We start from the raw sequence: 14880 nt of genomic DNA on the forward strand, positions 1-14880 counted from the left end.
TTATATGGTTTCTTTTCTTTGGTATTTGCATGAATATAAGTGCTGGAGTGCTTTGATTTGTCTTCTTTTTGAATAAGGCTGTTTATTCAATATTCTTTTAAGCAATTGACCCTGTGTTGTATCATCTTAATACAGAGAGAACATTTGTATGTATTTTTCTTTCTTTTTATATAAAGCTTTCTTTTAAGACCTGTGGGAGTTTTTCTTTACTTCAGGGAAATTGAGTCTGTACTCACCAGGGAAATGGTGGGAGGAAGAAATCAAGGGGAGATCTGTGTGTTGGATTGCTAGCCTGACTTTGCATTCCCTCTGGGGGAATAGGAAAGTACTTTTTGTTTTCAGGATTGGGAACAGAGAGGGGGAGTCTCTCTGTGTAGTTTCACAGAGCTTGTGTCTGTGTATCTCTCCAGGAGCACCTGGAGGGGGGGAAGGGAAAAAGGATTATTTCCCTTTGTTGTGAGACTCAAGGGATTTGGGTCTTGGGGTCCCCAGGGAAGGTTTTTCAGAGGGACCAGAGTGCCCCAAAACACTCTAATTTTTTGGGTGGTGGCAGCAGGTACCAGGTCCAAGCTGGTAACTAAGCTTGGAGGTTTTCATGCTAACCCCCATATTTTGGACGCTAAGGTCCAAATCTGGGACTAAGGTTATAACATGGTGGCAGCAGGTGGGATATAGACAGAATCCAGAAGCCAGTAGGAATATTATATTTTTCTTTTCTCTGCTAAGGGCTTTTTAGCAGAGAGAAACAGTTTGGTTTTAAAAGGGAACCAGAGAGAATTTTTTTTTCTGCTCTCTCTGGCAGTTTGTGGCTTGCATGTTAAGCGAGAAGCCATTAAGAGACTGTTGAGGGTCTTTTGTCATGCAATAGCCCTCCCATTAGGAGGCAAGTACCAGCACTTATATGCATGCAAATAAAGTGGTTTTTCTGGTTTCCTTTCATTGAACATTAGCTAGAGAGAGAAAAGGAAAAAAGCACTGTTGCTAGGCAGACTTCAGGAGGCAACAGAGAGCCTGCAGTTCAGAAGATAAACACCGGAGGGCACCCCAACACAAGAAAACAGGAATCATGACTTCTAAGGCAAAAATTGAGGCCGAAGAGCAACTCAAAGAAGCTGAACACAGGCGACAACTGGAAATAAAACAGAAAGAGATGGAGATGAAAGAAAAGGAAGAAAGCATCAAACTGGCGGCCTTCCAAAGAGAACAGGCAGCCCAAGAGGCAGCACACAAAAGAAAACTAGAAGAAGAAGAGGTAGCCTACCGAAGGAAACAAGCAGAAGAAGAGTTGGCCCACAGAAGGAAGCAAGAAGAAGAGGAGGCGGCCCACCACCGAGAAATGGAAAAGCACCAAAAAAGAGAATGAAGAGAAGGAAAAACAGAGAAAACATGAACTGGAGTTGGCAAAAGCTGGGCTGCATGTGCCAGCCAACCCTAACAACCCGGCGCCAAATATTGCTCCACAGCACAGGAAATTTCCCAGCTACAAGGCAGGTGATGACACCGAGGCCTTCTTGGAAAATTTTGAAAGAGCCTGTCTTGGGTACAACATCCCCGAAGACCAGTACATGGTAGAATTGAGGTCACAGCTCAGTGGACCTTTAGCAGAGGTGGCAGCTGAAATGCCTAAGCTGCAAATGAATGACTATAAACTTTTTCTAACCAAGGCCAGATACCGAATGGGGATAACCCCAGATCATGCCCGTCGGCGCTTCAGAACCCAAAAGTGGAAACCCGAGGTGTCATTTCCCAAACACGCCTACTACATTGCAAAAAACTATGAGGCCTGGATAACAGGAAACAACATTCAAACCTTGGAAGAACTGAACCTCCTCATACAAATGGAGCAGTTCTTGGATGGTGTTCCTGAAGACATCACACGGTACATACAAGATGGAAATCCCAAAGATATCGCTGAGGCGGGGGAGATTGGAGCCAAATGGATGGAACTGGCAGAAAGCAAGAAAGCTACTGTCAAGGGGAACGATTACCCCAGGGGGCACACAGACCATAAACCCTACAACCGAGGACAGCCAAAGACCCCACATACCACCCAAGTAAAGCCACAGATACCCTACCCTTCAACCTCACCAGTCTCCAGTAACTCACCTCGGCCCAGTGACCCATCAGATGGAAGATGCTTTAAGTGTAATGAACTGGGACATATCAAGGCCAAGTGTCCCAAGAACACCATGCGAGTGCAATTCATTACACCACCATCACACCAAAGATCCCCAGGCCCGGATGCCTCTCAAATACCCTTGGAGCGAAGGGAAAATTTGAGAGTGGGCGGAAAGAAGGTTACTGCGTGGAGAGACACGGGGGCACAAGTGTCAGCTATCCACCAATCCTTCGTTGACCCCAAATTCATCAACCCAAAGGCCAAAGTTACAATTTACCCCTTCATGTCACAAGCTGTAGACTTGCCTACAGCTCAACTGCCTGTCCAGTACAAAGGCTGGTCAGGAATGTGGACTTTTGCAGTCTATGACAATTATCCTATCCCCATGCTACTGGGGGAAGACTTGGCCAACCAGGTGAGGCGGGCCAAGAGAGTGGGAATGGTTACACGTAGCCAAACCAGGCAAGCTTCCAGACCCATTCCTGTTCCTGAACCGTCCACAGACACCCCGTCTGGGTTACCAGAGACCCAGACAGAGGTAGTGGACCCAGATTCCACGCCAACCACTGAAACAGCCACAGCATCTCCAGTCCCAGGCCCGGAACTGGAACAGCAACCAGCACCAGCAAGTGCAACCACATCTTCAAACTCAACGCCAGAGGGCGCCAGCGAGCCACAACTGGCAGAAGCAACAGACAGCCATACCCAAAAGGCTCAGCCAGAGCCTGAAATACCCTCAGGTGCACCAGCGGAGAGCGGTTCACCAGCAACGGAAACAACCCCATCACCTACATCGCTTCCAGAGGGACCAAGCCCAAGTCCACAGTCTGAGGAAGAACTGGTGACCCCAGCCTCAAGGGAGCAGTTCCAGACTGAACAGGAAGCAGATGACAGCCTTCAGAAAGCTTGGGCGGCAGCACGGAGCACCCCACCGCCTCCCAGCTCTTCTAATCGATCCCGGTTTGTTATAGACCAAGGACTTTTATACAAGGAAATTCTTTCTGGTGGACACCGGGAAGAATGGCAGCCGCAAAAACAGTTGGTGGTTCCAACTAAGTACCGGGGGAAGCTCTTAAGCTTAGCCCATGATCATCCCAGTGGCCATGCTGGGGTGAACAGAACCAAAGACCGGCTGGGGAAGTCCTTCCACTGGGAGGGGATGGGCAAGGATGTTGCCAAGTATGTCCGGTCTTGTGAGGTATGCCAAAGAGTGGGAAAGCCTCAAGACCAGGTCAAGGCCCCTCTCCAGCCACTCCCCATAATTGAGGTCCCATTTCAGCGAGTAGCTGTGGATATTCTGGGCCCTTTCCCAAAAAAGACGCCCAGAGGAAAGCAGTACGTACTGACTTTAGTGGACTTTGCTACCCGATGGCCAGAAGCAGTAGCTCTAGGCAACACCAGGGCTAACACTGTGTGCCTGGCCCTAACAGACATCTTTGCCAGAGTAGGTTGGCCCTCCGACATCCTTACAGATTCAGGGTCTAATTTCCTGGCAGGGACCATGGAAAAACTGTGGGAAACTCATGGGGTGAATCACTTGGTTGCCACCCCGTACCACCATCAAACCAATGGCCTGGTGGAAAGGTTCAATGGAACTTTGGGGGCCATGATACGAAAATTCATCAACGAATTCTCCAATAATTGGGACCTAGTGTTGCAGCAGTTGCTGTTTGCCTACAGGGCTGTACCACATCCCAGTTTAGGGTTTTCACCATTTGAACTTGTGTATGGTCACGAGGTTAAGGGGCCATTACAGTTGGTGAAGCAGCAATGGGAGGGGTTTACGCCTTCTCCAGGAACTAACATTCTGGACTTTGTAAGCAACCTACAAAGCACCCTCCGACACTCTTTAGCCCTTGCTAGAGAGAACCTAAAGGATGCTCAAGAAGAGCAAAAGGCCTGGTATGACAGACATGCCAGAAATCGGTCCTTCAAGGTAGGAGACCAGGTTATGGTCTTGAAGGCGCAACAGGCCCATAAGATGGAAGCATCATGGGAAGGGCCATTCACGGTCCAAGAGCGCCTGGGAGCTGTAAACTACCTCATAGCATTTCCCAATTCCTCACTAAAGCCTAAAGTGTACCATGTTAATTCTCTCAAGCCTTTCTATTCCAGAGACTTACAGGTTTGTCAGTTTACAGTCCAGGGAGGTGATGCTGAGTGGCCTGACGGTGTCTACTACGACGGGAAAAAAGACGGTGGCGTGGAAGAGGTGAACCTCTCAACCACCCTGGAACGTCTGCAGCGGCAACAAATCAAGGAGCTGTGCACTAGCTTCGCCCCATTGTTCTCAGCCACCCCAGGACGGACTGAACGGGCATACCACTCCATTGATACAGGTAATGCTCACCCAATCAGAACCCCACCCTACCGAGTGTCTCCTCATGCCCAAGCTGCTATAGAACGGGAGATCCAGAACATGCTACAGATGGGTATAATCCACTCATCTACCAGTGCATGGGCATCTCCAGTGGTTCTGGTACCCAAACCAGATGGGGAAATACGCTTTTGCGTGGACTACCGTAAGCTAAATGCTGTAACTCGTCCGGACAACTATCCAATGCCACGCACCGATGAGCTATTGGAGAAGTTGGGACGTGCCCAGTTCATCTCTACAATAGACTTAACCAAGGGGTACTGGCAAGTACCGCTAGATGAACCTGCCAAGGAGAGGTCAGCATTCGTCACCCATGCGGGGGTGTATGAATTCAATGTCCTTCCTTTCGGCCTTCGAAATGCACCCGCCACCTTCCAGAGGCTGGTAGATGGTCTACTAGCTGGACTGGAAGAATTTGCAGTTGCCTACCTCGATGATGTGGCCATTTTTTCAGACTCCTGGCCCGAACACCTACTACACCTGGAAAAGGTCTTTGAGCGCATCAGGCAGGCCGGACTAACTGTTAAGGCCAAAAAGTGTCAAATAGGCCAAAACAGAGTGACTTACCTGGGGCACCAGGTGGGTCGAGGAACCATAAACCCCCTACAGGCCAAGGTGGATGCTATCCAAAAGTGGCCTGTCCCAAAGTCAAAGAAGCAGGTCCAATCCTTCTTAGGCTTGGCCGGATACTACAGGCGATTTGTACCACACTACAGCCAAATCGATGCCCCATTGACCAACCTGACCAAAAAGAACCAGCCAAATGCCGTTAAGTGGACTGATGAGTGTCAAAAGGCCTTTACCCAGCTTAAGGCGACGCTCATGTCTGACCCTGTGCTCAGGGCCCCGGACTTTGACAAGCCATTCCTAGTAACCACAGATGCATCTGAGCGTGGTATAAGAGCAGTGCTCATGCAGGAAGCAACAGATCACAACTTCCATCCTGTCGTGTTTCTCAGCAAGAAACTGTCTGAGAGGGAAAGTCACTGGTCAGTCAGTGAAAAGGAATGCTATGCCATTGTGTACGCCCTGGAAAAGCTACGCCCATATGTTTGGGGACGGCGGTTCCAACTACAAACTGACCATGCTGCACTACAGTGGCTTCATACTGCCAAGGGGAACAACAAGAAACTTCTTCATTGGAGTTTAGCTCTCCAAGATTTTGATTTTGAAATTCAACACATCACAGGAGCTTCTAACAAAGTAGCTGATGCACTCTCCCGTGAAAGTTTCCCAGAATTCAGTAGTTAAAAAGTGTTCTTAAAATGTAAAAGTCTGTTAGTTATATACTTAGGAGTATATGTAAAGGTGTATGTGTTGTATTAATCTGTTTATTTTCAAGTTCTAGAAGGAAATCGCCGCCAGTGAGCTTCCCCACTGTCTGCAATTTGGGGTGCGTGTCATAAACAGATAGCTAAGGGTTAATGTCTCTTTCACCTGAAGCACCTGACCAGAGGACCAATCAGGAAACCGGATTTTTTCAACTTTGGGTGGAGGGAATTGTGTGTCTGAATCTTTTGTCTGTTTGCCTGCTTTCTCTGAGCTTTGGAGAAGTAGTTTCTACCTTCTAGTCTTCTGTTTCTAAGTGTAAGGACAAAGAGATCAGATAGTAAGTTCTATGGTTTCTTTTCTTTGGTATTTGCATGAATATAAGTGCTGGAGTGCTTTGATTTGTCTTCTTTTTGAATAAGGCTGTTTATTCAATATTCTTTTAAGCAATTGACCCTGTGTTGTATCATCTTAATACAGAGAGAACATTTGTATGTATTTTTCTTTCTTTTTATATAAAGCTTTCTTTTAAGACCTGTGGGAGTTTTTCTTTACTTCAGGGAAATTGAGTCTGTACTCACCAGGGAAATGGTGGGAGGAAGAAATCAAGGGGAGATCTGTGTGTTGGATTGCTAGCCTGACTTTGCATTCCCTCTGGGGGAATAGGAAAGTACTTTTTGTTTTCAGGATTGGGAACAGAGAGGGGGAGTCTCTCTGTGTAGTTTCACAGAGCTTGTGTCTGTGTATCTCTCCAGGAGCACCTGGAGGGGGGGAAGGGAAAAAGGATTATTTCCCTTTGTTGTGAGACTCAAGGGATTTGGGTCTTGGGGTCCCCAGGGAAGGTTTTTCAGAGGGACCAGAGTGCCCCAAAACACTCTAATTTTTTGGGTGGTGGCAGCAGGTACCAGGTCCAAGCTGGTAACTAAGCTTGGAGGTTTTCATGCTAACCCCCATATTTTGGACGCTAAGGTCCAAATCTGGGACTAAGGTTATAACAGGGTCTTTTGGTTAAAACACTTAAAATGATTAGGGGAATGAAACAGCTTCCATATCGGGAGAGATTAAAAAGACTGCCGCTAGAAAAGAGATGACTAAGGGGGGATATGATAGAGGTCTATAAAATCACAAATACTTTGGAGAATGTGAATGAAAAAAGTATTTACCCTTTCATATAACACAAGAACTTGGGGTCATCTGATGAAATTAATAGGTAGCAGGTGTAAAACTAAGTTAAGGAAGTATTCCTTCACACAACACATAGTCAGCCTCTTGCACTTGTTTCCAAGAGATGCTGTGAAAGTCAAAATTACAATGGGTTCAAAAGAGAATTAGGAAAAACTCATGGAGGATAGGTCCATCAATGCCTGTTGGCCAAGATGGTGAGGGACACAGCCCCATGCTCTGGATGTCCCTAACCCTCTGACCGCCAGAAGCTAGGACTGAGAGGCACAGGATGTAGTACTCAGTAATTGCCTTGTTCTGTTCGTTCGCTTTGAAGCTTCTGGAACTGGCCAGTGTTGGAAGACAGGATACTGGGCTAGATGGACTATTGTCTGACCCATTATGACCGTTTTTATGTTCTTATAAAAGTTCCAAGCTTTGTCTGGAAAGAATATTCCTCATAGCATTTTTCATGGGACTGAGGGTTTGCCGCTTAGAACCTGGGCAGCATTTTCCATCCTTCAATTGTAGTGCAGTGTACCTCAGAAGTAGCTGAGTGTCAGTGATTATTTATGTAAAGTAGCTGTAAAACCCTTTGGGATGAAAGGCTCTATATTAAAAAATAATATAGTATTACTGTGTATTCCTGTTAACTCCTCTATTAACTGAGTTTTATAGAACTCCAACTTGAGTGACAAAACAAGTCAGCCTTCCCTTATATACCACTCTTTCATTTTCAACTAACAGTTGTGTGGCTTACATTTGTCTGACTATAGAACAATAATGAAATCAGTGATCAACAGGTCAAGTGCAATCTAGAGAAAAGAAGAAAACTTTGGATGATGAGTAAAGTGATTACTTCAAAGTTTCTTTACTGAAACCAGACATATGTATACATGTTCTGCATTTTCTCCTTCTCTGGTATACAACCCCACTCTGTCTTCCCTCCCCTCCACTGATTGTAGTTTTCAGACTTCAGTTCTTACCTACTATGTTCAGCACTACTGTATTGTAAATACAAGATAATTAATAAGTTCATATTAGAACATAAAAACTACAAATAGACACATGGGTCTGAAATAAAACTCTGGATCTGAACATTTCCAAAATTGGGAAATCCAGAATGGGATCTGGATCCAAACTTCTCAGCTTAAGTTCCTTTGTAACCAGAGCTAATGTACTTGAACATGACGAGGTACAATAATTACATGTTTCTTTATATTAGACACTTAAAAATTGTCAGTGTTTTGAGAAAGTAAGAATTGAGAGGTGTCTTCCAGGCAAAAAGAACACAATAGTGAATGCTAATTTTATAAACTTTACATAACAAATAAAGCCTCAGAAAGATCAGTTATTTGTCTCCACATCTCTCAGGGAGATTGTTTCACTTACACAGGTTTCACTACCATAAATATATTTCTTGTAACTATTTACAATAATATTACAATAATATTATTTTGGGGAAGGAAATGATTTTTTATCTACACCTCTTCTAGTTTGAGCATGCTACAATGGATTATTAATAGTTTGAATTAATTCTTATTTCTCATCAGCAGATTCCCTTGTCTCTCATACTGAGTCTCTTCGGTATAATACCATCTGATGTTGTCACTAAACCCTCAGCGTCAGGTTTCCCTAGCAACAGAGGAGCTCTCCCTGCCTGCCTGTCTGCATCTGAAATTCAGAACAAAAACAGTTAATTTGTCATAAATCCTGGAAAGACAAGACAACATTAAGTCTGATACCCTCTATATCTGGAAACAAAATGGTAAGTTACAGCTAAAGTTTGAAATAATTGAAGTATTGAGATGTCTTTTACTTATGGATATACATGAATGCCAGATGGTGACCTGTTGTATTCATTGCAGATTAGATAGATAAAGGCTAGGCCTTATGTTAGCCTGCACATGTTCTAACAAGTTTACCTGCCGTGAAACAGGTTGTAGGCTTTTAAAAATAAACAGGTTGTTGCCTTTAAAAAATAAAACTTTAGAAAGCTTAGATGTATTTGATTCTAATTTGTTACAGGATAGATATTCCCAAGGTTTTACCTGTAACCTTGAAGGTCACTGTTTTCAAACTGTTGTCTCTTACCAGGCTGACAACTGACAAATAATAAATAAGCAGTGAAAAATAGTTTAAGTATTAGTGATCACAGAAATAGGTAGTTGTATTTGTCTGAAAGTATATGAAGCCAAGTAAAAGGTGTCAATATAAATAATCAGAATCACCATGTGGTTTATAAATAGTGGCACTCAAAAATAGTACTTTTAAGACTATTTTAAAAATAGAATTTTGCTAGAAAAAAATCATAAAGTGGAATTTATGTTTTTTCATAAATATGATTGAATACAGCATTCTTTTCACTGAGCAATTCTGATCAATGCTACTCATGAAAGTAATTATATGCACTGAAATAGAACAGTTGTGGTTAGGGGATGGGATAATTGCGTGGTCTAAGAAGCCATGAGACTGTCTTTATGACTTTGTACATTGGTTCCCCCACTTGCCCCTTCATTTTTTTTTTAATTTACTGGTAATTTAAGTAATGCAGGAGGGAGGGAAGAATAAAATACCATTTTCATATAATAAAACATGTTTTCCTTCTTTTTGTTTTTGTCCTAATACACCTCTCCGTTTTCTTAGAGGGATAGGGTACCACTGAGAAGCAGACATAGATACTGTAACAATCATTAGGATGGCCTTTCCCATAGCCACTATCTTTACCCTTTTGTGCAGTTCCATAAGGAGTCTTCTAGTTGCATTTAATCATTTCTCACTAGAAATTATGTGTACTATGTATTATATTTTTAATTAACTGTAAAAGCTATGGTTAGTAACTACTGTAAATTCTAATTATATTTTTAAATGATTTGTTTGTTGCTATTGGTAATTAGGATGAAGTCTCTGAGGAACTTGACACAGACAGTATGTCCATTTAATTAAGTGTTAAACCTCTTTTCTAAGTAATCAGACAGGATTATCAAAACCATTGTCACGGGGCCTTTTTAAAGTTACATCTCTTGCTGTGAGACTCTTTTCAGAGGACAATACAGTATTAAATAGATAATTTCTGTCATTTATGATCATATGTATTAATGAATATTTATTAATGTTTGAAAGGTAATATTTTAATATATGATTTCTGGAAATGTTATCCTGTATTTAAATAATAAATTTAAATACAGGATAACATTGATAAATATTGGGTTGGGGAAACACACGGTAGATGATGTATATAAAGCTTAGCACATTACACAACAAATGTCAAACCCTATCTGTCTCTAACATACCTGTGCAGAGGAGTAAGGGAGTTAGACGCACACACTCTGCATAGGCTCATGCACAGAGAGGAGGCAAAGGGCGTAGAGGTTGCATACCTGGTATTCCTCCCCATAAACAGGTGGACAGGAAGTGGGCAGATCCCTGACTACACACCCATCCTCACCAGGAGAACTGAGCTAGCTCAGGGGGAAAGTCGGGGAGCGGAAGTAATCTCCACCCTGTCAAGGGTTGTCACAGATTTCTTTCTTCTGGGAGCAAGGACAGGAAGAGGGAGGAAGGGATAGAATTGTAACTCTGAGGCACAGTTCCGTCCTTGAACTGCTTCTATGGTGATGTAGCTAAGAGCATCCTGTTATTCAGGGCAGTGAGCAAAGGCTCAATTTATCCTTAAAGTGTTACTAATGTAAAGCTCCAAAAATGTCAGATTCTTATCCACACTATCCCAACTTTTTGAGTCTGCTAAACAAAATAAGAAATTTTATGAAGCCTGGTTATCCAAGGAGATTTTGGCACTTTCTCCCTTCAGAGGTCAAAAAATAGTCTCTTGTTTTTCTCACAGTATGTTTGCACTCCAACCTTGAGTGCCGGCCAGAGTAGGGAAAGGCAGCAGCATAAATATAACTAGAAAGAATAGTGTTTCTTATTTTATACTGTGGCCATTTTTGTATGTTGTAAAAAAAGCTAAATTAGCAATTCATACAAAAAGAAATGAATGAAGGGAAACACTTTGTTTATTTGGAGATTCCCCAAATTGTCCCACTAATGTGCTTCAGGCCTGACCTAGAGAGACCAACAGAGGAAGGGAGGGAGGATGGTCTAGTGGATAGGGCACTGGGCTTAGACAAAGGACACTCATGTTCAGCACTTCTGTGACCACAGCCATTTAATCTACTGTGTGCATCAGTTTCCCAACTGTAAAATGGGGTAGTACTTCCCTACTTCACATGAGTGTTGTGAAGATAAAATCTATCAGAGACAGTGAGATGCTCAGATAATATGGTGAGGAGGCCTATTGAGTCTTCAGCCTTTCCGCTGAGGCTGAAACTTCATTCCATTTGTGCTGATGGACTTTGTAGTATGGGCATTCATCTGCTGGCAACTCAACTGAGACCATCAAACTCATTTACCTAGGACTTTCGTAAATATACATCCAAACAATTTCTGTCTCAGAAATTAATTCTGATTATTACATGTTAACTTAATTTTTGGATTTTGAAAATACATTTTTTTCCATAAAATGTCACCAGAGGGATAAGATTTATTATACAGTGAACAGGCTGACAGACACTGGCTGTGATAGATGCAGGGATATGATTATTTCATGTCTGTAATGATATATGTTAGTTATTGAAGCCATATCCCAAATTTGGTGGTTCACGATCCATTCCCCTTTCACCAATGATGTCAGTTCTGGAGCGCCACAATCTTGAAACTTGCTCACCTAAACAAAATTCATAAAAAAATAACTTCACTGGATTTTCCAGTCTAAAAAACTGATTGAAAGAGATGCTTATAATAAAAAAGATGTAAAATGTATACTGCACATTCTTCTATACTCTGTTGCAAGTATTCAGTAATTTTTCTTTACAATCAGTCTGATAAGGTTAACAAATCAAATGAGCAGATGATCAATGTCAGAGCCATTGTGAAACTGCCTCTGCAAATGAAATGCAAGATTAGATTTCAGTCTGTCACTCAAAGCACTGATGACCATGTGTATATTGTAATGCATGCCTTAGACAAAACTTGTTGTAAAAGTCACCTTGATCTTAAGATGCATTTAACATGAATTTCACATTAAAGTGTGAAAGATATTTAAGGTTAATAAAGATTTTCAAGGTACATGATGAAGATGCTGTTAATAGCTATAAATATACCTTGAACATTGATTTTCTGGATCAGTCCAATTATTGCAGCAATTATAAATCATAATAATCTTTTGTTAAATCAAAAAAGACAAAGATTCATTTTTCTATAAACTGTATTCATTGATGCTGGCTGTAAAATATCTTGGCAGCCTTTAAATTTTCAAAGTGCTGTTAAGCATGTAGGGTTTTTTTTCTCTTCTTGGTTTTCTAACTTTGTGTGACCCCCAAACCTAGTTATGGTTTCAGAAATCTCCTTCTTGAAGGGAATAACTGCCACAGCTTTAAACCATTCAAACGTATATGTGAGTAATGTGATTGCAGTGGCACTGCTCACAAAAGTAGAGCTGCTCATATGAGTAAGTGCTTACAGGATCAGGCCCTTACCCTTTCATATAGATAAAAGCTCCCTCACTGTTTTATTAGACATTTCTGAGAAAACAAGATGGTGAATGATTTTGACAAAAAGTACATGGAAATTAGTATATGTGCAATGCTATATAGATTTTTTTTTCAAAGTATTCACCACTAACAGATCCTTTCATGGGAAAAATCAATGAGACTAACTAATATTGTTCAGGATATTGGAATTATTTGATCAGACCATACACAGTTTGAAAAGCTATAACGTTTGTACTCCTTACAAAATGGCTTAGTTGCCTGAGCACAGGATAGGAAGACAAGGATTATATTCTTACTTCCAGTCTAAAATCTGTCCCTGAATCTGTTTTTAGGTTTGGACAACTCACTTAGCACTAGATTGTGGCTTTTCAGTCATAGCCATGAACTGAGATTCTGTAAAGAGCTGTGAAGAGAGCCAAAGCCATTTTGCCTTAAAGGTAGAAAGCCTCTCAAAACTTCCTGGTGCTCAGGGAATGGAGAATAAGACTTCTTAATACCTTCCCTGAAACTGTGCAGTATATCAAAGCCAGCCAGATTCTAGCCCTTAGCCTCTTTGCCTTATTTTTTTCAGTCTGCAAAATGGGGCTAATATTTAACTACCTATCTGACCAGGGCATTGTGGATATTCATTAATTCACTGTTTGTGAAGTGCTTTAAATTTAAAAATCTCTAAATAATTTTATTGTGTCAGTCTGTCATGGTTACACTTCTGTGATATGCAAAATCATCTTGTCAGGCATATAAGTATGACATCACAGTAAATATTACATAAATATTATAACAGTTTCCATTTTAATAACTTTTCATGTGGTGATATCTTTGAAAGCACTTGTTATTAATTCTAGACTATGTCAAAATAAATGACTGTGATTTATCATCCAGATGGCATATCAAACTTGATAAACTTCAAAAAATGGAGTTTCTAAAACAAGTATGTTTACTTTAAAAATCCTTTAATATTTTCATCTTAAAACCTCCTCTAAAATCAATTTTAAATTAACACTGAAATAAGGATTTTACCTCTATCTACAGCATTGGTTAGACCGATACTAGAATACTGATTCCAGTTCCGGTGTCCTCATTTTAAAATGGATGTTGAAAAATTGGAGAGGACTCATTTTACATAAGATGAGCATTCCTCTAAACTGCTTGTACTGTATGATATCAAACCAACAAAGCATTTAAGCACATGCTTAACTTTTAAGTATATGAGTAGTCACAGAGACTATTCACATGCTTATGTGCTTTGCTGGATCAGATCCTAAATGTCCAAGTCAAACTTTACAGCTATTTTATACAAGCAAAAGGCTTATTTTATATATCTATGTATATCTGCATTGTGGTGGCATTTCACAAGGGAAAAAATGCTGGCCAGAAAACCAAGGTCATCTCATTCTATGTGTGTACTGAATGCCTTAGGATAGTATTTGTCCAAATATTGAATAAATGTCATCTGTATTTGATGAAAGTCAAATAAAGCAATACATAAAAGTCACCAATATTATATGTGATCATTTATTGCATCAGAGTAAAATCCAGCACCTTTAAATAGCTTTATAGCCTTTCCATACGGAACATATGAGTTAAGTAAAATGTTCCTAGTATAACGCCCCCTTTATTCAACATGAGAAAGTAGACTCTTACTCCAGAAATAGTTCCATGGAAACCAGTAAGACTGCTTGCATAGTAAGGTCTCTGAATAAGAACAGCAAAATTGGTTCGTACTTCAAGAACACCATAATGATAATGCATGACCCTGCCAGCAGGTAGGGGATCTTGGGGGACAACTACTGCACTGGTGGGGTGCAAAATAAACTTTATTAAGAAAATGCAAAATCAGGGAAAATTCAATACTGAGGGGTATGGGGTTTGTTAAGGTAGACAATTGGGGAGGGGTTTCTTTTAGTAAATAGTATAGGGGGTTTCAATAGTGGGGTACAATACAGTTGGTAACCAATTAACACTGAAGTATAAGTGTAACAGGTAGCTAACAATTTCTATGTAAAGGATGTGTCACAGCAGCATATAACCAACTAACAGTTATGGGTAAAATGTGTTAAATAACCAACAACTCTAGGTAAAAATGTGTCACAGTGGTGTAAATGTAAAATGTGAGGTGTGTCAGAGAGAAAAAGGGTAGCCAATGGGGTTTTATGCTAGACTTCAGTAATGCAATTGAGGTTTGGCAGCAGTAGGAGCGGGGTGAACATGTGGGGGAAGGGATTAAAAGAGAAAGAGAGAGAGAGAAAGGCAGTGGAAGAGGAATGAGGTTGGGGGATGGGGGAAGAGGAGCACGTGGTGGAGCAGAGACCAAAGGCAGAGGCGCTGCGGAGGGAGATTTAAACTCAGGGAGACACAGAGAGCAGACAGGCTGCAAGTTTAAACAGCAGAAAGACTGTAAC

At 41.5% G+C, this 14880-nt stretch overlaps 1 protein-coding gene across 1 annotated transcript in view; it reads left to right on the forward strand.

Annotated features, from left to right (window-relative positions):
• The window catches only part of LOC127049621 (uncharacterized), a 1817862-nt gene that overhangs the window by 661945 nt on the left and 1141037 nt on the right, over positions 1–14880 (forward strand). Inside the window, exon 3 of the mRNA XM_050950723.1 lies at positions 4235–5111. Coding sequence (XP_050806680.1) covers positions 4235–5111 — 877 coding nt within the window. The remainder of the gene's footprint in view (positions 1–4234; positions 5112–14880) is intronic.

This window comes from Gopherus flavomarginatus, chromosome 4, assembly GCF_025201925.1.
Source record: "Gopherus flavomarginatus isolate rGopFla2 chromosome 4, rGopFla2.mat.asm, whole genome shotgun sequence".
Classification (NCBI taxonomy): Eukaryota; Metazoa; Chordata; order Testudines; family Testudinidae; genus Gopherus; species Gopherus flavomarginatus.